Source organism: Vigna unguiculata, chromosome 4 (genome assembly GCF_037176805.1).
Source record: "Vigna unguiculata cultivar grain cowpea cultivar isolate G323 ecotype 2 chromosome 4, ASM3717680v1, whole genome shotgun sequence".
NCBI classification, from domain to species: domain Eukaryota; kingdom Viridiplantae; phylum Streptophyta; class Magnoliopsida; order Fabales; family Fabaceae; genus Vigna; species Vigna unguiculata.
Window position 1 is genome coordinate 8,569,097 of NC_140795.1, and position 24,365 is coordinate 8,593,461.

Below are 24,365 nucleotides of genomic sequence, written 5' to 3' on the forward strand. Positions count from 1 at the left end.
TTATGCAAATAGGAAATTATTGAAAGTTACCTCATGGATGAGATATCCTTGAAAATTTGGCCATTGAACTCAATAGAGTTGAATGATCCATGTAACCAGATAAGGTTATGGTATGATACAGATCCACTTATATGCCGCCTATCTTCTGTAGGCTTAACTCTAAATTTCCTACTTTGTGAATTCAACATTAACATTAAATCATCCTTAATTTTAACAATTAGTATTTGTTCAAGTTATGTCACGCAAATATTAACTAAGGCCTTGCCAGGATTGAAAAGAGAGAGAAAATTTGAACTTACAATGCAGATTTTTCTATCATGATGCACAAATGCTATACAATATCACTCATGTTTCAAACTGAACCAACAACTTAGATTTTTTTTTAAGGCACGTCATATTATGTAGTTTATGCTAGCATATTGTCTAGTATATTTAAAAGAAAACACAAGGTTATTCATCAATGATTAAAAATGAACAGTTTCCTTAAAATTTAAAGTTGCAGTCAGAATACAAGGTCAATTCTTCACTAGTGTTGAAAAAACAACTTAAAATAGACCATCGTGAAAATTTTGGAGTCAAAGTTATTCATCAACGTTATAATGTTTCTAATTCCTAATAAATGAATACATTACAAAGATTATCATTATGCTGGACAAAGACCATGATCTTTGCCACAACATTAAAACTAGAGTTCTCCATCTCAAGCGCTGATATATACCATGGCAATATATAAACTTAAATATATTTAGAAATTTATAAAAATCGTGACTCAACTCGTGAAGTTGGACGAGTTTACGTTCCACACCCCGAATCTACTTAACTCGTATCTAGAATCGCTTTTGAGTAGGTTCGTGTGAAGTGGAGCAAACTCGCTCAAGCTCGTGTAAAATCGCTGAGATTAGAGTCGATTCAGCGAACTCAGTCGAGCAGCACAAAAAAAATAGGCAAAAAAAATATATTACAACAATGGATTTGTTGGTTTCTAGGGACTACTTATCAGAACACACCTGAGTAATGGTTCACTGGTTCTCTCTCGCAAGTTTCTGTCGGTTTTTGGGTGCTGATATGAAGCTCTGACACGTGTTGGAGCCGCGCTTCCTCGAGTCGGAAGCGCACCAGACACGGACACCCGTCAGAAGCACGTACGACGCGATGTCGGACACTGATATTTGGGTCGGACACGATCTTTCTTCTGGACGCGCGGAGAAAAGTGAGAAGTGGGTGTTGATCTCACTGTTACAGTTGCCGTTGCAGAAATGAAAATGATATTCGAACATAAAATTCGAACTCAATTTTGACATGGGTGACGTGACACCCTTTTTTTCTTTTTTTTAAATCAAACAGAACCCATGGTCACGTGCACGGAGGTTATGTGCAACAAATTCTTTTTGCCAAAAGTAAAGTAGATGTGGAGAGAGAAAGTGTCCCAAAATGCAAAATTTGTAGAGTGTTTGTGAGACAGGGAGGGAGAAAGTTGGAGGAAGTGGAGACAATTTCTGTAAGTCGGAGGAGAGGCGGAAACAACGTGAGAAAGTCGGCGGAAAGGCGGCGACAGCATGAGCAACTCAAAGGAAAGGCGGAGACAGGGTGATCAAGTGTGTGGAAAGGTGAAGCCAGAGTGAGGAAGTCGGCGAAACGGCCGAGAGAGACTGAGATAGTCGGAGGAAGTCGAGACAGAGAAGTTGTGGTGTTACAGAAGCGAGGTGGGAGGCGGTCACCGTGAGAGGACACACTTGCGACAGCGACGATAGTGGAGGGGATCGAATCCAGTGGAAGCGAGTCGACGACAACGACAACCAACCTACCGGAAGCCGTTCTGCAACACTGTTTTAGTGTAAGGTTCGTGTTTTTTTCTTCAGCAATCGAAAAGGTTTAATCTTTGGGGGAAAAACGTTTCATTTATTTTCGAGTTTGGTACAACATTGTTTGACAGAGTCGTTGGTATATTCTGGTTTGCATTGTGGTGTGGTTTTGTAGTCTTGATTTTGTAGTGGCATGTTGTGGTGTTTGACAATGTTGTGCGTTTGGACAACACCAAAATTTTCAAAGCAGCACATTTGGGGGTTTTTTAATTTTGTGGTGGCCGAATGTTATTGAGTTATGGTTGGATATGGAAAATATGAAATTTTTATGTTTCAGGGGATGGACTTTGGTGTTTGATATTGTTGTTATTGTTTGTTGTTTTTGGAATTTTATTTGGTTTGTGTAATTATTTGATACTATGTCATTCAAGGGTAAATGTTTTGAGTTGTAAAATAGGAAAGGATGGCGGGTAAAGGACAATCTGATGAGAAGGTATTGACATTACACTTTTATGAATTGGTTGTTATCATTATTTGGGTATGATTTTTAAATAAGTTATAATTTATGTATTTTGATTGAATGTTAGTGTCGGTTGCGGACCTTTTGTTACACGAAGTACATTGTTCAAATTAACGGCTTGCTTTTGGATAGCCATCGTGCAAGGCTACAAGATACACCATTCCAATGGTGTTTGCAGATAGTGAAACCGTTACAAATATATAATCCCCTTATGCTGGAGATGTTGAAGCGATGGTTACCGGCTCAGGAATCTTTTCGTGTCATGCAACGGTGTATTCCATTAAGTTGTGGTGATATCTCCATGTGCTTAAGATTGGGTGGTGTTGGGGTGGATGTGGAATTTGAAAAAAATATATGTGGTGTTGTGGGGTCAGTTATGAAAGATAAATTACTAACAGTTGAAAATGTTATTAATGTCATTAAGAGTTTGTTAGAGGCTGAGTTTGTTGATGTTGATAATGTTTGCCGTTTATATATTTTAGTTTGTTTTGCTGTCCTATACTTCCCTAGGAATTCAAGAACTATTTGCAATATTCCGTTCAGTGTTTTAGACAATATAGATAGGTTGTCCACTTACAACTGGGGTAAAGCAGTCCATACGTATCTGGTAAAAAGTTTAAGTCGTGCCTTTTTGGCACTTGGTCAAACGGAAATCTGCTTAAGCGGCTCAACAACAGTTTTGCAGGTACAAAGAACTTCATTTAATGATTATTACTGATTTGTACAATATATAAATTGATGAGATTTACAAATTTCTATTTTGTAGTTGTGGGCCGTAGAACGGCTTCGATTATGTGCGTCAGATGCAGAGATTGTTTTTCCACGAATTTTGGGCTGGACGGACTTTCAATTAAAGAGAAGACGCGTTGAGAAGTTATTTCAAGAGACCCATGTATAAGTGCCTACCATTTTTACTTTATGAAAATGTTAATTATATTTGCCTACCATTTTTAGTTTATGAAAATGTTAATTATATTTGAGCACTAATTTGTTAGGTTATTTGTTCATTTAGATTTTTTTTGGAATGGAGGTTGAGAGAAGAAGACCATGAGAATGAAATTATTCGAGAAGCCTTGCAACTTGGACACGAAGGGCAATCCAAAAAAGCGCATGTAGATAACAAGGTTGCGTCGATGCAAGACTTGTTAAAGAAGCTGCGAAAGCATGGAAGACGACTACGGAAGTTGAAGAAGCACATGACGGAATTGCATGAAGAAATATTGTCTAGATCTCATGTAGGGGATGAAGAAGATGGAGAAAATGTTGACGAGAATGGTGCGGAAGGTGTACACAAAGAAGCCGATGTTGAGGTTGAGGTTGAACAGCGTGATCAGGAGGATGAAATTGGTGAACATCTTCATAAATGTTTTGATTTGAACTCCGAATCTGATGTTGCCCAGTTTGGGGAGGTTTTAGCACTTCAAGCCATTGCTCCATATGATCCACAACAGCCATCATTTGATTCATTAGGAGTTGACTTGATGAAGTTGTACAACACTGTAACTTATGACCGTACTCCTTATAGGTATTATTAATTAATTTTTTGTGACATGTATGAAAATGATTAAACAAACCATTAAATTTGTTACTGACAGACTTAAATTGTAGGTTGGTGGCCAATATAAATGGCCAAATTTTGGGAACCTCTGAATGCTGTGGTTTTGGTCCTACAAATAAGGTGGACAATATGGTAAGAACTATTTTTTGTATTTCTATTTCTATGAAAGTGAGGTGCTGATGTTCGGGACCCAATGGTTTGTGATCAATAATTAATTTGAAAATCTGAAGACCAAAATTTATGTAGTCAGTCCCCATGTAATATCATAGCACTCCCCACGCCTGGTCACAACAGTATGTTTGTAATTAATTGTAAATCTCCCCGAGCAAGGAACATAAAGGTTTTTTGAGCCCTTTGTAACATGAATTTAATTTCATATTCATTTGCCTGATTTGGTGAATCCTTTTGTGTAGGCTGTTTTGTTCGGTGCAAGCACAATGATGTACTTTGAACGACGCAAATATGGTCATGTCAAGCGAGTAGCTTTCAATCCGTTATATGCGGTACAACAACTTAATGTTTGGTTACGAATGACTTAGCTTTATTTGAGTTAGAAGTAACTAATGTCAGTTTTGATTGTAGACTCATGTTCTGAATGACTCACGAAGGATGAAGATTAATAGACGGCAATGGACATTGAAAGACTATGAGGTTTACTTTCGTGCAGGACTGATTTCTGTGAAGGATATTGTGGATGCTGATTTTGTGAGATTCCTCTTCATATATGTAATTTTTGCTGCATATTTAATACTTTCCAAGTTAAGTGATACATTTATTATTTGATGCAGTTGTTTGCCCCAACGGTGCATGAAGGTCATTGGTGGTGCTATGCTGTAAATTGTCAACAGAAGAAGCTTTATGTCTTGGATTCAATTGGACATTCCAATAAAAATCGCAAAAGACTAGATAACGCCATTGTAAGCACTACAAATGTTCAATACACGTATTGTATTTCTTGTCATAAACGTTTATTTTATTGATTTCATGATTGATTGTATGCTTATAATATGGGATTGCTTTTTGGTATGCTGTTGAAATGTGGTGATGATGAATATCCAATATTTGAAGCAGAATGCCACAATACTCCTATTCAACCAAACTTGTATGTGTTTTCATTTATACAATCTAAATGAGTTGTTCTTCCATGTTTTGTCTGAATTTGTGATGAGGAATGTATTTATTTGATAAAAATCTTAATCAATTATACATAATCAAAGTATAAAGAAAAGAAAACTAAATTGTAGAATATCGGAGGAGATGACTATTCATTAAAAAATAGTGAAATTCTTCAGATTGCTAGTCTATTTTTTGATGAACCAGAATTAGAAAAAGAATTTTTCAATGCAGATGAACAAATATAAGAGCTAAACATCATAATTTACATACGTATTTTTGTTTTTCTTTTGCTAGACTTTATTTCTTTTATAATTGTTTATCTTGATTTCTATTAGATCATGAAATATAACTGGTAGATTATTTTTTATATAAATATTAATCTTTAATTTTTTAGACTATGAACTGTAATTGTTATATATATATATATATATATATATATATATATATATATATATATATATATATATATTCTTTTTTTTTGTCGTGTCCGTCTCCTACACTTTTTCAATTTAAACATTTCCTCTACACAACGACAAATTTCTCACCGGATTTCACTCGCCAACGTCAACCGAACTTCGTCTTCTTCGACTGAACTCCGATTTCAGGTTAAGTGACAAAGTTAAGGTTCAGTGAAATGAACCACAATATTTCGTATATCTAATATTTTTAAATTTTGAAAAATAAAAAATTGAGATAATAAGGAATTTCATTTTCGCTTATTTATGCAGTAAAACCAGTAATTTCTTTTCTTATACATATTATTAAAATATTAAAATAATAAGTATAAAATAAAGTGAATAAATAAACGACAAAATTTAACATGAACTATCACTTTCTCTCGATTTCAGTCACAAAAAAAATGGCGATCTGATTCGCCATGAAGCATCTCGCAACCTAATTTTCAACCAACCATGGAATCCATGTTTTTTATTTTTCAAAGTATAAGCAGCTTTATTTTCTTCTCTTTTATTATTATTATTTTTCTATATTTAATGTTTCGTATTCAATGTTTGTCTTCCTATGGATTCTGCAATCTTCACTTTACCTCTGTTTCGAGATCCATGAGAGAGATTTTAGAACAGGAAAGGTCGGTTGAGAACCCTAAACCGTGGAATATGGGTTAGCTTTTGCAAATTTGTTAAATGTCGATTGGTAAGTGCAGAAGGTTTGTTTGAAAACTTGTTTTTGTTATGAAACTTAATATGAAATTTTCAGCCCTATACAAAGTTTCTTCTTTGAATTTTTTTATTATCAACTAATTGGAAATCATTGTTGGTTATAATTTGTAAGTTATTATTATGAAAATTAATGAACTTTTTATACTCATCTACATATATTTTACTCTTTCAAACTTAAAGTTCAACGTTTGTTTCGTCAAAATCACATTTCTGGGCTGTTTCATCATAAATTCTAACATGTCAGATGTCTGCGTTTGTTCATGCTATATTAGATTGCTCTCGCTGTGCTAGACTGCAGGTATTTTCTGCTTCTTCAGATGACGAACATTGAGTTTCTATTGCCCCCTGTCTCTTATTTATAGAAATTGTGGATCTTTATGATTTCAATGAGTGAATTCAAATATTGGATATTGGCTGGTTGATGTTTGATACATGGTTGTTTGTTGCGTGCTATCTTCCGGTGCCTTAACAATCAAAAGGAGTATCTGCTTAACATGGTTTTATGGTATTGGTTGTTAGATGATACTGACACTGCTGTCATTAAATATCGTTGTTCATGTCACTTAATGTGCTAGATGCCTACTAAATAACATGGTAGCGAATGTATACTGTGAAAAATCCAACCTTGAAAGTTATAATGACCCTAAGACAATATCAACATAAAAGAATTAGGATTTCCTTTACCTTGAAATCCAGATTGATTTTAGTTACAAAAGTTGTTTAAATGGCTGGCTATACAGAATATAATTTTCTGCTAACATGTCTCACCACATTATCAAGGAAATAAATGAAGTTCTGAAAACTTGAATATATATGCTTCTAGGCAACATGGCTAATTGAAAACAAATGTAGTTCTTTCTGTTGATGTAAGAAATTTTAATTGAATGATGAAACTTGATAAGAAAAAAATGCAAGTGAAATACGTTGAATATAGCTGGAGGCAGCATTCAATGGGTATTAGTAGCTTGGAGTTTTCCAGTTTTCCCGTATATCCTTTAGTGTAGTCTTTAGCTATATGAAAATATCAAACTCAAGTGTAGTCCATAACTCCATTGCCTATCGAGTGTAGAATGGATACTGAAGTTCTATTCTCTAACCCTCTGGGCTATAAACATGCAATAGTTACATACATGGCCTTTTTAATCACTGTGAGGATGATTAGGATAACTGTGAATGTTGAAATTTTGTACCTCCTATTCCTTTTGATTTGAGAATTTTCTTGGCAATTATTTTCCTTGACGTCTACATGCTCTGCTGACAAAAGTTCCCATGATATTGCAGCTATGGGGACAATAAGTGGTAAAGTTGTCACAAATTCAAAGTATTCTAAGAATTAATGAGGACAAGTACCTTACATGATTAAAGTTAGATCAGTCCCGAATATTTTGGGGGGGAATGATGATCTCTAGATGGTTAAGTATATAAAAGACAAATAACTAACAATTAGCAGAAGGCAGGTTCAATGCAAGACATTGAATAATTCTCAACTTTAGAAGTCATAATAAGAACATAAGATCATATACTTACCTTGTTTTGGTTACTCTTCATCTTCTTTTGAAGTTCATCATGAACTTTATCTACTTGAATTTAAGAGAGTGTACACCCTCATTTGCTTACTTTGGAGACAAACTTTACAGGGGGATTCTGCTGTAACAAATCTATAGCGATTCCGAAAATGGAAAACCTTTTCTTTATGTTTCAAAGACAGAAATATGGTTCCTGAGACTATTATATCTCTGACACCAGTTATACATAAATTGACAATTAGATTGTGTATATATACTATGACTTGTTAATATCAACATGGAAGAGGTGATAAGTTAGGAGCAATCATGGTATAAAAGCTTCCCCCTCTACCCTAAAGAAACTCCACCACTGAACCAGTGTTTCTAAACAGTAACTGGATCACAAGATTAATAATTCTCAACCATTGCTGTTTATAACTACTCAAGCTTACCTCATATGTTTGCATGCTCAACTTTTGAATGAATTACCCTTGCTAATTCTCCTGAAATCAAATCAATCATTTGTTTACACAGGAAGAAGATAGTACTAGTCATTTACACCTTTCATACATCACCTTAAATACTTATAATATAGCATTTTTAGTTAGATATGGGTAGATTTAACTAAGTTTGGTAGCTGGATAATCAGAGTGATGTATTGGAAAATGTTTGAGTAGCTCTATTTACCAAAAAAGTAATGGATAAAAGCTCTTGCTCGTGATTCAGAGTTACAGAAAATTTGTTGACAATGTAGAAGTACTACAATCGAAGTAACTACAGTAACAATTGAGGGTTTTCATGCATTTAAAAGAAAATTAAATGTGAAATATCTACATTTCTGTTCTTTAAATCTAAGCAATAAAATTACTTTCCTCTCTTCTAGTTACTTCTTCCATGGTTTCAAAACAGCGAGTACGATGATGAGGGCAATGACCAGGAGCAAAATAATGGAAATGATCATGCATTTTCTTGACTTCTTTTGCAAACTTTTTGCAGTTTGGAGAGCGTTGTTACCCAGTCTCACATGATCAGTTGCGTTTGTCACCTGTTTCATTACAGAATGGCATTTTAAAAAGACATGATTAGATGTATAATTCAAGTTTTTGTGTTTCTTTGTATAGTATGATTTTTAACCTTCTCAAGCTTACATGCCACAGTCCAAGTATATAAAACTTTGTTTGAATGAGATAAGAGGCAAGAACTAGTGTGAAAAACCAGCCTAAAGATTAAATATATTTGTGTTTCTTAACTTTCACTGAAAATTAAAATTAGTTCATCTTTAAAACTTTGGTCTAATTTAGTCTTCAAATTTTAGAAATGTAAGAATTTAGCTCTGTTAATCAAATTTTGTGAAGTTTATTTGATATTCTAAACATGTTTCATAATAGTATTTGAATTGTTTATTCTGTTTAATATATTTTTATTTTAATACTAGTTAAGAAATAAATTTAAAATATTCGATAAATTTAATAAAATTAGGTTAAAAGGATTAATTTATTATATTTTTAAAGATGGAATTAAATTAATTCAAAATTTTAAAAAGTGATTAATTTGAATTTTCATTGAAAGTTAATCTATCGAAAACATATTTAACCTAAAATAAAGTATAAAGTGATATAAAGTGGTGTTTCCATAGATAAAAATAATCCAAAAAAAAGTGAAGTTTGTTTTTGGTTATTCAAGATGGGTAGAATGAAAAAGGAAAAAAAAAAAAATAACACTCATATTTTAGGTGCTTATTTGGTAGGATTGGAAGAAGGAAAAAAGAAGAGAAACATTTACATTATAGAGAGTATAATTCAAATATCATAAAAGAAAAAAAAAATGATCTCTAAGACCATTCAATCGCACCTAATGGGTGAAGTTTTGATTCCTATATGATCCATTCCTCAGCCTAACACTCCCAAATAGATTACTATAGTGTTTCTTTTATTTTCACTCCTATTTCTACTTTTATCATATTTATTTTTCGTTTTTCTCTGCGTTAATATCTTTAACTTTCGTAATATTTTTTAAAATTAAATATATTTTTTGTTTTCAAATTGTTATAAAAAAATTGTTTAAATTTTTAATTTAAATTATAAAATAATTGGTTCTTGAATTTTATAAAAGTTCATGTAAAATATTTTTCTTAACAAATTACAATGTTTCTGCTGTGTCATACAAACTTTTATAATGGATTGTAATATATCCTTGGCAAAAATATTTTAAAGAGATAAAACATTTTATAATTTTATTTAAAGACAACAGTTTAATTTAGGAGTAAAATATATTTAACCTTTTTTTCTTACATATATATTTACACTCACATTTTTGTTCATCTACTCTATTTCTATAATCCTCACCAAACTTAACCTGATCTTAAAAGTAAAAAGCATAATAAAGCAAGGATATGTAGGGAAAATATTCTATTTCATTTTCACCTTCTCAATTTTTTCTATACATCGTACTTAAATGGGTTATTCAAAGGCACAAGAAGGAAAAAGAATAAGTAAAATAATCATGTAATCACTCTCTCAAATTATTAACTCTTGTTGAAAATAACACAGATCAAGAGTTCAAGAGATAAGTAAGAATTCTTACAGATGCATTTTATTTTGAAATTCAAATAAAATTTATATTGACATGCATTGCAATAGGTCGAATCCAATATATAATTTATTATTATAATAATTATTTAACATAAAATATAAACACATAATTTAATTATAGTAAATCAAATCAATAAAAAACAACAAATTTGTATTAGGGAAATATTATATATATCTAAATATAATAATTATTAATAAATAAAAATATTAAAATTTCAATAATTACTACGTTTTAAACTCAAGGCATAATCAATGTGGTCAAGATCATGAAATAAATTAAAACTAGGTTAGGTAAGAAATTAAATAAAAATAATAATTAAAATAGTGGTAAATCAATTTAAATTAGTATCCAAATGAAAAGGAACAAAGACGATTTATCTTCAGGAAATTAAAATATATATATATATATATATATATATATATATATATATATATATATATATATAGTTTGATATGAGAGAGACAAATCAGATCAAATAAAAAAAATGAAGGAATCAAGGAAAGATAAAGAAATCATGAAGAGGTAAAAACCTTAAACAATGATAAAAGAAGAAGAAAAAATTTCCTAAGAAAAACAAAAGTAGTTGCTCAGATGAATAATGAAATCTGTAACAGTATGAGAGAATAAAATATCATTGAAATTGAATACGAAAAAAACTTTTCAAATTTATAAATATAGAGGATAATGTATATTGATATCCACGTAAGTTCCTATAATAATAATAATAATATTTATAACATCAAATTCTTCTTCTTATTATTATTATATGAAGAAAAAGAAGAATACATGACATCCTACAATAAATTGATACTAAAAAGTGGAAAGTGAAACTTGTCACCAAAAAAAAAAGTTCGTGAATTGAAGAAGCAAATATATCAGAAATTGAACAAGCACTAATGAGTGTCCTCTATGGATGTGCTTTCTTTCCAAGAAGAATATCAATGCAAGATTGCAACTAGACAGTGACAGAAAAATCATCTTTATAGAATAATACAAGGGAACAAAAACACCATGATAATGATAAACCTTTGAGGGCTACAAAGAATATGAATTTATATCTTGAGACACCACAATGAATGTATTCAGAAATCAGTCACACCACACAAAACAAACACACCTCGATCATACTAGATAAGAAGGCTTAGGAATTCTGCTCTAAGATGTTCTTCTGACACAAATGCATATGTTATGGACAAAAAAGGTACAGGGCCACACACTCAAGTGCACTAGCTACTCTTCCAAGGTTTGAGAACACCCACAACTATGATAGCTACTATTATCAACAGTATAACTATGGCAATGCACATCCATTTTCGTGAGTTCTTCTGCAGTTTCTTAGCATTTTGAAGTGCAGTTGTCCCTCTCTGGACATGATCGACTGCGTTGTTGACCTGAACAAGCCTCTCATTAACCAAAAATCAAACTATATATGCCCTGTGTTCCACATACACATGCATGCAAACACAAGATTAAGGGTGTGAGAGGCACAGAGTGAACTGTTAAAACAGATCTGTCCAATACTCTTAACCACAAAGGGATCTGTGTTGATAAATGAGTTTCTCACTTGTTTAATGTGAATCTTGAAGGAGTCTTTAAGGTTTAAAGCTTAGTTAATCAATCACACAGTTCTGGATTAATGGACTGTTTTAAGACAATCAAGAAGAATTAAAAGAGATAAGAGGAATCAAAACACACAATTTATACTGGTTCGATTCAAGGCGAATCTACATCCAGTCTTCTCCTAAGTAATACACTTAGGAGGATTCCACTAAACACAAAGGTTCCAAGAATTACAAGCACACCTATGTAATTCTAACCCCAAAACCCAAGAACTTGATTCAACAATCAAGAACTTCCCCTAGGAGCAATGCATCCACACAATTGCACCTAGGTCCACACTTCAACCACTGAAGCTACTGTAATCAAAGATACAGAAAACAAAACAAGAAACGAAAACACCTAAATTGTGCAGATTTGACTTGATGCTCCTTGAATCAAGCAAGATCCATCATGGTAGAATCAATCATCAATCATTCTTGGATCTGTCCTTGGGTTATTGCAGAATCTTCTGAAGCTCTTGTGTCTCTCAGATTGCTCTTTTCCAGATGCAGACTGCGTGATCTATCTCAAAAATTCCAAACCCAAAACAGATTACAAAACAGCTTTTATACAAAGGTTTTTGCTGTCACTAATTCAATTAGCTATTTACCTAATCGATTATCGTGAGTATATTTTCACTTACTTAGTACAATACTCACAGCTAATCCATTAGTTAAAGAACTAATCATATACAGAGTTACACAGCAAGCCTGAAATACAAATGATAAAGAAAAGCTAATTTCCTAGTGCATAACCTAACTGGACCAAGCTATGTTTTATCCTAGATCAGTAGACATCATCAAAAACTGTTCTTCATTTATGAATGAAAGGCTCCCCCTTCCAACATGAACAAACCTGACTTTCAATGTTATCTAGAATTTCTCCTTGAGCATCAACTAAGACTGCCATGTCAAGGTAAATCTGATAAATGGTAAAACAAAATTAGACAAGCTATTGTTACAGCTAGAATAAATATTTAAGACTGAGATCTTCGTGTAGGCAAACCTGGTGTAAATCAAGAAGTTTTTTCTCAATCTCTTTCACAGCATTATGTCTCTCTTGGATTTCTTCTACTGTGTTTACTACCTGCAAAATCCAGGTTTTCATTTGTTTTAATTCTCCACACAGGTGAGGCAAAATCATAACTACTATAATTTCAGATGTGTTACCAAAATAAAACAATTGAAATGTTTGACTACGCCCCTGAATAAAACTTATAGTCTTTGACCATGAGATAGAATGTGAAAACTCGCTTTACTGTATAAAGTGTTGATGTAAATAGAAAGATAATGAAGAAAATGTATGGATCATGAATTAATTTTCGACTCAGCCGTTTTTTCCAGGTATTAAACAAACCCGGTTTTTCCAAGAAAAGAGGATGACAGAAAAGATAACACAATGTGTTGAACTTTACAAAAGGAAAAGACAAATTCATGTGAAAAATCACAAACCAGGTACCTGTCCTCGGCCTGCTTCTAGAATTGCTCTCTGGAAGATTTGCTCACTGTTTCCAGTTTCTATCAGGTGATCAATTGTCTATCACAGTCAATGATGGCCAATTACAACAAAATTTATATGCAGTGAATATCTCATCTCAAATCACAAACTTATGAGTTAAGCTCACCTCATCATCTGGCCTAGTTCCAGTAACTGTAGATCAAATCAAGTAATCACAAAAGTGTCACAAAGTTAAGATAATTAAACACTTTCTAATATATAAGTTTAAAATAAAATAAAAAAACAATTGTACTAGTGTACCACAGGGATGAAATGTTCAAACCTGTTATCACTCTCCTCTCCACGACCTCACGATATTCATCTTGTATTCTTTGTCTAAGAGTCTGAACCACAACACATTGATGAGAAGACAGACATGAAGTTGGAAAAACAGCTTCTGGTGTTAGTTGTTAAAAACTAAATATACCTGGAACTCTGTCATGAGATCCTTGAACTTTTTAGCCAAGGCACTGTGGTTTCAAGGAGAAGTAAATAATTCAGTTTTCCGGGTCCTTTTTATCAAGTACAATTAGAAAGATGTCTACAACCTACTTACTTTGTCATATTCATTCTTGCTCTATCAATACCTGTTCCCTTCTCACAGCCAGGATTTTGTCTGTTGGATAGGTTCTGCAAAATACAATTCCTGAACAAATAATTTTCATAGTTGTCGGAAAATTTTACAATAAATTGAGATCTAATAAAACAATATTAAGCCAAATAGCTCAATACATCTCTGTTTATAGCCTCTATCTTTGTTTTGACACCATGAGCAATCTTTCCAACTTCATCAATATCTTTCTCCATCCTCTTCTTGATACCTGAAAATAATGTTATAGGTTTATTAGTCTTATAAACACTATTAAGTTTTGTTCGCATACATTGAAAGGAACAAAAGCAGTATATCAAAAAAATTAAATTTTAAGCATAAATATTATGCAATTTGCCATTGTTGCTAGAAAGGCATTTTACCATGTGTCTGTCTGGCTATAGCAGCCTGAAAAACCCAAGTTAATAAAATTTCAGCTCCAATACCAGAAAATCTTATTCCGAAACTCAAAATGGATGGTTCAACTAAAATATACCATTGCATCCTAACACAAGTTTAATGGCACAAGCTTTAGTAACAGATTTGATTCATTGTTGTAAAGAGTATCAAATTTTACTCACATTTAGTGTTAGTAACAAATGCAGTATACTAAAAAAATGTCATGTATCTAGCTATGACACTCCCAAGTTAATACATTGTCAGCACCTATACCAGAAAATCTTACAACTGAATTCAAAACGGATGATTTCAATTAAAAAACAAAACATTGCACTTGATGTAACCAAAAAAATAACATTGCATTGTGACACAAACCTTTCATGGCAGGTGCTTTTGTAACAGCTTTTGATTCCTCATTAGCTTCCTGGAAGATGTACTCTTAGTTTATAAATGAGATCTTGCTGCTGGAAAGTAACAAACAATAACGATAGTGGATACCTTTAGCTTTTGAAGTAGCACCGCCAGCTTATCGATCTGTTTATCAACCTCATGGATCTAATACCAAAACAAAGAATATCAGTACATGTAGGATATTAAACTGCACACTATTGAACAAACTACATGAAGAAAAAGTTGATTACGGAAACAGCAAAACTTATCAGTTCTATTATCCCCTTGGACAACAATATCTTTCAACTTCCAGCCTATTCTAAAATAATATCCGCACAACAAAAAATCCTACAAAGTAATAAATTTGCATCCTAAATAGTCAAATGATTTCAAATTTTAAAAAGCATGCACATTGTGTACCTGCTTATTAAAAGCTTCCATTCCCATATCAGAGTTGCTTCTGGGAACCTGTCCCATTTCAATGTCAGTTTCTCTAGAAGGCTGGCCATTACCAGCCCCACCAACAAATGAATCCTGCAAGAAAGAATGCAAATAACAATGATAATAGTAAAAGGAAAAACAAAACTATCCATAGACTTTGATCTTATAACACAACAACATTGTACTAAACATAACCCATGTCCAACTAATTAACAGTAACAAAACAAAACAAAAACACCAGAATCACTATCAGAATAAATCCAAAACCAACAATTATGCCACAGACAAAATAACCACCTGAAATCTAATTCGGGATTAACCATGATCTGTGTTAAAGTAAGACACCGCCTTTCAGAAAATTTCCACTACCCATATAGTGATTCAGCTAGGAACTAAATTTTACGGCTTAGAATATCAGAACACGATGATTCCTATTCGTACCCCAGTAGAATCCAAGTAAAAAATTTGGGCACCTCTTAATGTCGTTTTTCTTCAAATTAGATAAAATAAAATAAAACACAGTACGAATCTGACACTGAGATGGCAGAAAATTAGAACAGAAAAACAATAAGTTTAGCAACAGAACTACAAGACCCAGTGATCAAAATGGGATTTTGGAATCGAAAGAGGGAATTACAGATATCAACTAGTGAGAAGATCGTTCATCGTGAATTATCAAATCAAACTGTGAGAGAGAAGAAAATGTCCAAAGCAAACAGTTAAACGGCAACAATGGTTGTGTTTTGGCCGGCAAAACGACAGCGAAGCAATGTAGGGCAACCAACGAACTCTCTCGCAATGCTTTCTGCAATACTTCAAAACATGATCGCAGGGATTCTGAAAATTTGTTAAATCAAATAGGACAAAAAAATTTGAATTTAGATTGTTATATCAATGATTAAAATTTTCAATTATAATTCTTCTTAGTAATTTAACTCAAAGGAGTTTTCAGATACACTATTTATCTTATTAATAGATTCTAAATCACTCCTAGTCATGGGTGAAAAATATTCATCCTTATTGATTTTAGACAACAATGGTGAAAAATATTCATCCTTATTGATTTTAGACAACAATTTTACATCGAAAAAGTTTTTGTTTCCGTTATGTAATAGAACATGCATTGATTAGGCAATATAAACTTAATGTTTTGTTTCAAGAACAAATTCTAGAAAAAAAAAAGTTTCTCATTTAATTCGTAATTCGTTCACAAATATTTTTTTATTTTGGACGCTAATTTATATGAAAAGAAAATTTTATTCTGTTTATGTTATTGAATATTGAATATATATATATATATATATATATATATATATATATATATATATATATATATATATATATATTTGTGTGTGTGTGAGAGAAGAAAATTTAAGTCGTTCACAAATATTTTTCATTTTATTTAGGGCATGAAGAAAATATTCAATAAATTATTCATATCAAAAGAGAAAGCAATAAAATTAAATTACATTAAAGTTATTACATGATAAATAAGATAATTATGAGTATTGATAATTATGAGTATTATATATTTTATAATTACAAGTAAAAAATTCTTTTTTCTTTTGTTTTCACGTCTACTCCAAAGAGGAGTTGCATCCTTTACAAGTAAAAGATGATGTGACTCTCTTATGTAGTTTTTGAAATAGTGTATTTCTTTTATCAAAACATCATCACTTAGAAATTAAAGAGAAACAAAATAAATTTATAAGATTTATGGATCAAATTCCTCTACACTACCATATATAATAATGTCCATTTCTCAATTATTATAAGGATGTATATTTAAAAATATTTAAGATCACGATTTTCACAAGATAATTTTTTGTGAAAATTTTATATTTACAACACGATATTTTTGTATAGGATAGATTAGTGTAATTTGTTTGACATAAACAGAACAATTTTAGGTCACTTTCAAAAACAAATACATATTTTACCATTTCTCTGTGTTTCTCTCTTTTGAAATCGGTAGAAATCAAGACCAACTTCTTTATGTTTCTTTTTGGTCATTTTGTTCTCCATGGCTGCTTGAGCAACCGAACCCACTGCAATTCCAGTTTCAGAATCAGTAGTTTTCTTTCTACCTTTATGGTGTACAACAACTGTCCACCCCCCTTCAGCAGCAAGGGCTTCTTTTTCTTTTCTTTCTTGCAATCATAAATAAATCATTACATGTAAAACAAAAATAAAGACAAAACAATGTGGGATCATTCGTACGATATGAAAAATAAAAGCCTAAACATTTATGGAATTCAAAAACATGCTTATGAATCAGTGCTTAATATGACAAGTGTGTCTAATCATTCTGTTGCTATTGCATGCATGTTTGTCAAAACAATTACCTCTTCCAGTTTTTCTTCATGAGCAATTATAAAGTCATCAATTTGATGCTGCAATACTTCCAATCCTGGTCTGCTTTGATGATATTCCATGATCCATTCTGTAGTTTCAGAAGTCCCCATTCAGAAACTATTATTAGTAAATTGGTGACTGATAACTCCAGGTTAGTATTCCCTAATACTTCCTCTGAAAATCCTCTTCCTTATTATCCTCCTCCTTCCTATCCAAACCGTTTGAAACCAAAAACTAAAAAGATGGAGGAGTTAGACAAAGAAATCCTGAATACTTTCAAGAAAGTGGAGATAAACATCCTTTTGTTGGATGCTGTAAGACAAATTCCTAAATACGCCAAGTTTCTCAAAGAATTATGTACACATAAAAGGCGTATTATGGACAAAGAGGTAGTGAACATGGGAAGAAATGTCTCTAGCTTAATTAAGAAGCCTGCAGTCAGGATGCCGCAAAAGTGTAAGGATCCAAGTATGTTTTCTGTTCCCTGCATTATAGGAAGTACTAAATAAATAAATAAATAAAAATAAATAAAAATAAAAATAAAAATAAAAATAAAATAAATAAATAAAAACAGAATCAAAATAAAAGAAATACTAACCGTATTCCCCGACAACGGCGCCAAATTTGATATCGCTGTCGTTAGGCGATCAAATTACCACTACTTTAACAACTTCAGTATTGCCAGTTAGTAGTGAACAAAATAGTTAGGGTTAAGATAACCCTGAGTCGTCTCACAACGAATACGGAATTGATCTCAAATATTTGATTCTTAAAAATGCAATTAAAACTAGCAACTATAAAAATAGGGGAATTTTGATGTGCAAAGAAAATGACACGGAAGATTGTAAACACAATAATAGTAGATAGGTCAATTCCACTGCTTTTTCTAAATAAGATTCTTCATTGGTTATCTAGAGATTATTGTTAAATTAATTATTGTTGTTGTTTTACAAATCAATCAATGTAAAGACTCAATTCATTTGTTGGCATCTTCACTTTTAATCAAAGTACAGTCTCAATTAAAAGTGAGAATTGTTAGATTGTCCATAGTAAATTCAATCAAAGTACAGTCTCAATTAATTTTATTATGCCTAATCATGTCTATTCCTTTGTTTCTTTACCAAATAGAAAACTTAATTAATCAAAGTAAAGTCTTGACTAATTTTAGTTAAAGTAATTACCTCTAATCAAATTAAAGTCTCAATTATTGGCAAAAACTTATTTAATCAAATGAAAGTTTCTAAACAAAATCAAAGTAAAGTCTCAATTTAATTTAAAAACCTTTTAACTCATATAATTAGCATGTAGATTTAAAATCATTATTTTCTATTCGATTAAGAAGCAAAGGACATAGATAAACAAAAACCACAACAATAATCAAAATAACAAACACATAAATTCATCTAACCTCAGAATTCATTTAAGAAATTACAGTGGAATCAACCCTACAAGCTTAGCCCTCCATGGCTTTGATGGAATACATGATGAAATGAAGGAAAGAAAATAAAAGAAAAGAGAGGATGAGAGATGTGATGGATGACGGTGTCTGCCAAAACCAGAGAGTTCTCAGCGGTCTCAGCTGTGTAAGTTCTCCCCGCTTCTGCTCCCTTAAGCCTCTTTATATAGGCTTCCACTGGACTTTGGGCTTTATCTGTCAGTTGCTAAAATCTTTTATTTTTATTTCATTAATTAGCAACTTAATTCCTGCCCAATTTTCAATTCTGCCCCTCTCATTTAACCATATTTGCAGTTTTGACCAGAGTGGACTGCTGACTTTGACCAGTTGATCAGAGTTGACCAGTTGACCAATTTGACTGCCTTATCAGATGCTGACACGTGGCGCAGAGTACTCTCTCTCCAGAATTAGGGTTTCTGCCCCATGTTTCTTCCTTGGCTGCGCGGCTGACGGCGACTGCTGCCGTTTTCCGATGAGTGCGGTGGCTGCCATGGTTCGTTCTCACTCATGGTGGCATGGACAGCGCTGCAAGTTCGCTGGTGCGTCGTGGACGTGCCTGATTGAAGCTAAAATGGTGGCTTTGTATGGTGCTGTTGCTGTTGCGAAATCTGCTGGTGGTGGTGCGTGGAGCTACGATGGAGGCGAGAACGATGCAAGTGCGGTGGAACGTGCCTGGTTCAGGTGGTGTGCGGACGTCTCCGCTGCTGCCATGAGGATCTGTTCGAAGGTGGTGCTATGATGGCTGCAGAAGCTGCTGCCATGGTTGTGCGCGAGCTGACAATTGCAGGGACGGTGGAAGCTCGCGTGAAGATGGAAGCTGCGCGAATGGAGCGTGATTCTGGTTGCTGGTGCGCGAACGGTGGCGCTGCCATAGAGTGCGCGAGGTGCAGAGTGTTAGAATCAATTGACGAATTAATTCTATTAGTGACTCATTTGAAACATTATGATGGGCCCAATTGTGATTTAATAAAATATAGAGACTTATTGGTTATTATTATGGGAAGTGATAATAAAATAAAATAAAGATAAAGATAAAATAAAAACCAACTTGATGGACGTTGGTTTATAAAAGGAATTGGGGTTCTGTCTCTGGCCATAAGGTTCTTTTCACAGTAACCCATCAAGAACGTGTGAGAAGAGAAAGAAAGTCAAAGAGATAGATTGAGAAACGGTGATTGAAGAGCACACAAGATTACAAATTTGAAGAACGCATATTCATAGGATCTCTCATGGATCAAGGTTAGTGCTCTATTATGTTTTATCGAGTGAGAATCATAAATCTTAAAGATCCTCAATTAAGTTTTACATGTGGTATCAGAGCCAGGTTGTAGGATTTATGATTCTCCTATTATGTGATGTTTCTCTTTATGATGTTTTCTCCTAATTTAATTTTATGAACGATGATATTGCTATTAAAATATTGTATCCACTGCTGCCATTTATCAGTATGCGTGCTTTACTGTGTGTGCTTTACTGTAATGGTTTTTATCTTTTTTTTGGCATTGAATAAAAGAAAAGAAAAAAAAAAAACCCTGTTACGTATGAAAGTGGCTGTTACGTGTGAAAGTGTTATCTTTCATTGATTGAAATGCTGTGTGAACGTGTACGAGTTGGTCTTTTACGTGGATTGCAAACCGCTTATTGCAAGCTTTCATGAGGTGTGCGGTTGTGAATTTAAAAGTGTTTTTGCACTTTTACGTTTTGAGTTTTGAAATCCTATTAAGTTAATTGAATTTGAGAGCAATATTTTTATTGGTTTATGTCACCAATAAAATTAATATTAATTATTTTATTTATATAAATAATTAATAATTTTATTTTAATTTGCAATAATATTTATGTTTGTTATTGTTAAATTAAAATTAATGAGTATGCTATATAAAATTTATAGCAATTAAATGTATGTGTATTTATTTATTTGAAATTAAGTATGATAAATTTTGTTAGTCACCAAAGTGCCAAAATTTTAATGTTTATATAATTTCAAATTATTAATGTTTTTTATTTTAATTACCCATAGTATGGATGCTAAATTATGAATAATTAAATTTATGGGTTAATTAAAATTCATTAATTATAAGACATTTAAGGATCGCCCAAAGGTTGATTAATTGTTCTCATAATTAATGAACATGATTGTAGATAATTTTGTATGCGTCACTAGTTTTATTTATATACCCAAAGGTAGTAGGTGATTCTAGTTGATGCATATTTTAATTATCAATAATGTTATAATATGATTAGCATCATTATGTTTATGTTTGTGTATTAGTGGATCTCCCAAAGGAGAACATTAGTATGCATAGAATGATTGTTTATATCTGAATCTGTTTTTACGTTTAGTTTTATGACTCAAAGCATTAATGTTAGGCATGTGTTAATTGCAGTCTCTGTTCCAGTATCTTTACACGCGCTTGCTTCGTCTGTTCCAGTCTTTAATGGGTTGAATTTCCCTGACTGGAGTGAGCAAGTCCAATTTCACTTAGGTGTGTTGGATCTTGATCTAGCTCTTCTAGTTGAAAAGCCGGCTGCTATCACGGATGCTAGTAGCAATGAAGAGAAAGCCCATTACAAAGCTTGGGTAAGATCAAACAGACTTAGCTTAATGTTTATGAGAATGAGCATAGCAAGTAATATAAAGTCAGCTCTTCCCAAAACTGATGACGCAAAAGAATTCATGAAATTTGTGGAAGAGCGCTCCCAAACTGCTGATAAGTCTCTCGCTGGGACACTGATGAGTACGTTGACCACTATGAAGTTTGACGGTTCGCGTACTATGCATGAGCATGTGATCGAGATGACAAATATCGCAACAAGACTTAAGTCTTTAGGAATGGCAGTGGATGAAGGTTTTCTCGTGCAGTTCATTCTGAACTCATTACCGTCTGAGTATGGTCCGTTCCAGATGAACTATAACACCATAAAAGACAAGTGGAATGTGCATGAATTGCACAGTATGCTAGTTCAGGAGGAGACCCGACTGAAGAACTTAGGAAGCCACTCTATTCAATATGTGAAGAATCAAGGAGCTGTTGGAAAGAAAGTTGCTAAGAAACATGGAAAGGGTAAAGGACCACTAAAGATTGACGAGTCCTCAACCAAAATCCAGAAGAAAAATGACAAATGTCATTTCTGCGGGAAGTCTGGACATTTCCAGAAGGACTGCATAAAGCGTAAGGCTTGGTTCGAAAAGAAAGGTGAGCATAATGCTTACGTATGTTTTGAATCAAACTTAACTGAAGTTCCCCATAATACGTGGTGGATTGATTCTGGATGTACGAGTCATGTTTCTAATGTGATGCAGGGATTTCTTACAACCCGAACCATAAACCCAAATGAGAAGTTTGTCTTCATGGGCAATAAAGAGAAAGTTCCAGTGGAAGCGGTCGGGACTTATCGTCTAATCCTCGACACTAGATATCACTTAGACCTTATGGATACTTTTTATGTACCTAGTATCACTAGGAATTTAATTTCTTTGTCTAAGCTTGATATTGCTGGATATTCTTTTAAGTTTGGGAATGGTTGTTTCAGTTTGTTTAAGCGTACTTTTATGATTGAATCTGGTACACTTTATGATGGTTTATATAAATTGAATTTGGATAATTTATATGCTGAAACTCTTATGACTGTGCATCACAATGTTGGCACTAAACGTAGTTTAGTGGATGAACGATCTGCTTACTTGTGGCATAAACGTTTGGGACATATTTCCAAAGAAAGAATGCAAAGATTAGTAAAGAATGAAATCCTTCCGGATTTAGATTTTACTGATCTGAATGTGTGTGTGGATTGTATTAAAGGCAAACAAACTAAACACACAAAGAAAGGAGCCACGAGAAGCACTCAGCTTCTTGAAATCATACACACCGATATATGTGGTCCGTTTGATGTAAATTCTTTCAATAAAGAGAAGTACTTCATCACCTTTATTGATGATTTTTCGCGTTATGGACATGTCTATCTACTGCATGAGAAATCTCAGTCAGTAAATGCCTTGGAAGTTTATATAAATGAAGTGGAAAGGCAATTAGACAGAAAGGTGAAAATCGTAAGGTCTGATAGAGGTGGTGAGTATTATGGAAGATATGATGAAAGTGGACAACACCCTGGTCCGTTTGCTAAGTTCCTTGAGAAACGTGGTATTTGTGCTCAATACACAATGCCAGGCACACCACAACAAAATGGTGTATCAGAAAGGCGTAATCGAACCTTAATGGATATGGTTAGGAGTATGTTAAGTAATTCATGTTTACCCGTATCATTGTGGATGTATGCTTTAAAGACTGCCATGTATTTGTTGAACAGGGTTCCTAGTAAAGCTGTTCAAAAGACTCCTTTTGAGTTATGGACGAATAGGAAACCCAGTTTGAGACACCTGCATGTTTGGGGTTGTCAGGCAGAAGTAAGAATATACAATCCGCAAGAAAAGAAACTGGATGAAAGAACAATCAGTGGATTTTTCATTGGTTATCCAGAAAAATCAAAGGGGTATATGTTTTACTGTCCTACCCATAGTACTAGAATCGTTGAAACTGGAAATGCTCGGTTCATTGAAAATGGTGAAACCAGTGGGAGTGAAGCTTCACGAAATGTGGAGATTAAGGAAGTTAGAGTACAAGTTCCTATAACTAGTACTTCTTTATCAAGAGTTGTTGTTCCACATGTTGTAGAAACTCACAACAATCAAGAAGAACAACAAATTAATGATCCCGAGGTTAACAATGAACCAATAGTAGAACAACCACAAGAAATAGTATTAAGAAGATCTCACAGAGATAGAAAGTCTGCTATTTCGAATGATTATGTGGTTTATCTACAAGAGTCAGAAAATGACTTAAGTATTGATAATGATCCAATTTCTTTTTCAGAAGCCATTAATGGTGATAATTCTGATAAGTGGTTAGATGCCATGAAAGATGAGCTTAAATCAATGGCACATAATGACGTATGGGACCTTGTGGAATTGCCAGAAGGATGCAAGAGAGTTGGGTGTAAATGGGTCTTTAAGACTAAGCGTGACTCTCAAGGCAATATTGAACGTTACAAGGCCTGTCTTGTTGCCAAAGGTTTTACTCAGAAAGATGGCATTGACTATAAGGAAACATTTTCGCCTGTTTCTAAGAAAAATTCTTTTAGAATTATCATGGCATTAGTAGCTCATTATGATCTTGAGTTGCATCAAATGGATGTTAAAACTGCTTTTCTGAATGGGGATTTAGAAGAGGATGTCTATATGGACCAACCGGTGGGGTTCGCTGAAGAAGGAAAGGAGCACATGGTGTGTAAACTTAAGAGATCGATATATGGACTTAAACAAGCTTCTCGGCAATGGTATCTTAAGTTCAATGATACTATTGTGTCCTTT

At 33.1% G+C, this 24,365-nt stretch overlaps 2 protein-coding genes and 1 long non-coding RNA gene across 5 annotated transcripts; 1 reads left to right on the forward strand and 2 right to left on the reverse strand.

Moving 5' to 3' along the window:
* The first annotated feature begins 2,265 nt into the window (after positions 1-2,265).
* LOC114180443 (uncharacterized) lies at positions 2,266-8,765 on the forward strand. Its single transcript, XM_028066761.2, has 10 exons — positions 2,266-2,295; positions 2,390-3,007; positions 3,089-3,214; positions 3,318-3,847; positions 3,931-4,012; positions 4,294-4,383; positions 4,463-4,585; positions 4,669-4,797; positions 6,419-6,472; positions 8,676-8,765. Exons 1-10 carry the CDS (start codon positions 2,266-2,268, stop codon positions 8,763-8,765), a joined length of 1,872 nt encoding a protein of 623 aa, XP_027922562.2.
* Positions 8,766-11,234: 2,469 nt separating this feature from the next.
* Positions 11,235-16,127, reverse strand: LOC114181854 (syntaxin-132-like). Of its 3 annotated transcripts, none has more exons than XM_028068461.2 (13): positions 15,824-16,114; positions 15,166-15,279; positions 14,854-14,910; positions 14,731-14,779; positions 14,100-14,188; positions 13,924-13,997; positions 13,795-13,837; positions 13,651-13,711; positions 13,495-13,520; positions 13,329-13,406; positions 12,876-12,956; positions 12,726-12,791; positions 11,235-11,662 (listed from the first exon to the last, which is right to left on the reverse strand). In XM_028068461.2, the coding sequence occupies exons 2-13, from the start codon at positions 15,220-15,222 to the stop codon at positions 11,498-11,500; spliced, it is 846 nt and encodes a 281-aa protein (XP_027924262.1). In that variant the 5' UTR covers positions 15,223-15,279; positions 15,824-16,114; the 3' UTR covers positions 11,235-11,497. The 3 variants fall into 3 exon arrangements, with proteins under 3 accessions (XP_027924262.1, XP_085528353.1, XP_027924263.1); XM_085672227.1 differs by lacking the exon at positions 15,824-16,114 and adding an exon at positions 15,484-15,728; XM_028068462.2 differs by lacking the exon at positions 11,235-11,662 and adding an exon at positions 11,882-12,392 and having other exon boundaries at positions 15,824-16,127.
* A 1,400-nt stretch (positions 16,128-17,527) lies between these two features.
* On the reverse strand, positions 17,528-20,743 carry LOC146886731 (uncharacterized). The gene is made up of 2 exons (XR_014994524.1): positions 18,140-20,743; positions 17,528-18,025 (listed from the first exon to the last, which is right to left on the reverse strand). It is a non-coding gene; the product is annotated as an uncharacterized LOC146886731 (long non-coding RNA).
* Positions 20,744-24,365: the final 3,622 nt, after the last annotated feature.

What these genes read in the sequence shown, in the direction of transcription:
- LOC114180443 (XM_028066761.2), top strand. Translation starts at nt 2,266, where the DNA reads ATGGCGGGTAAAGGACAATCTGATGAGAAG. An exon ending in AAGGACAATCTGATGAGAAG is followed by an intron (nt 2,296 to 2,389) that starts GTATTGACATTA and finishes ATTGAATGTTAG; the next exon opens with TGTCGGTTGCGGACCTTTTG. An exon ending in GCTCAACAACAGTTTTGCAG is followed by an intron (nt 3,008 to 3,088) that starts GTACAAAGAACT and finishes TCTATTTTGTAG; the next exon opens with TTGTGGGCCGTAGAACGGCT.
- LOC114181854 (XM_028068461.2), bottom strand. Translation starts at nt 15,222, where the DNA reads ATGGGACAGGTTCCCAGAAGCAACTCTGATATGGGAATGGAAGCTTTT. An exon ending in TAGAGGCTATAAACAGAGAT is followed by an intron (nt 13,998 to 14,099) that starts GTATTGAGCTAT and finishes TGTATTTTGCAG; the next exon opens with AACCTATCCAACAGACAAAA. An exon ending in ATCTCATGACAGAGTTCCAG is followed by an intron (nt 13,712 to 13,794) that starts GTATATTTAGTT and finishes GTTGTGGTTCAG; the next exon opens with ACTCTTAGACAAAGAATACA.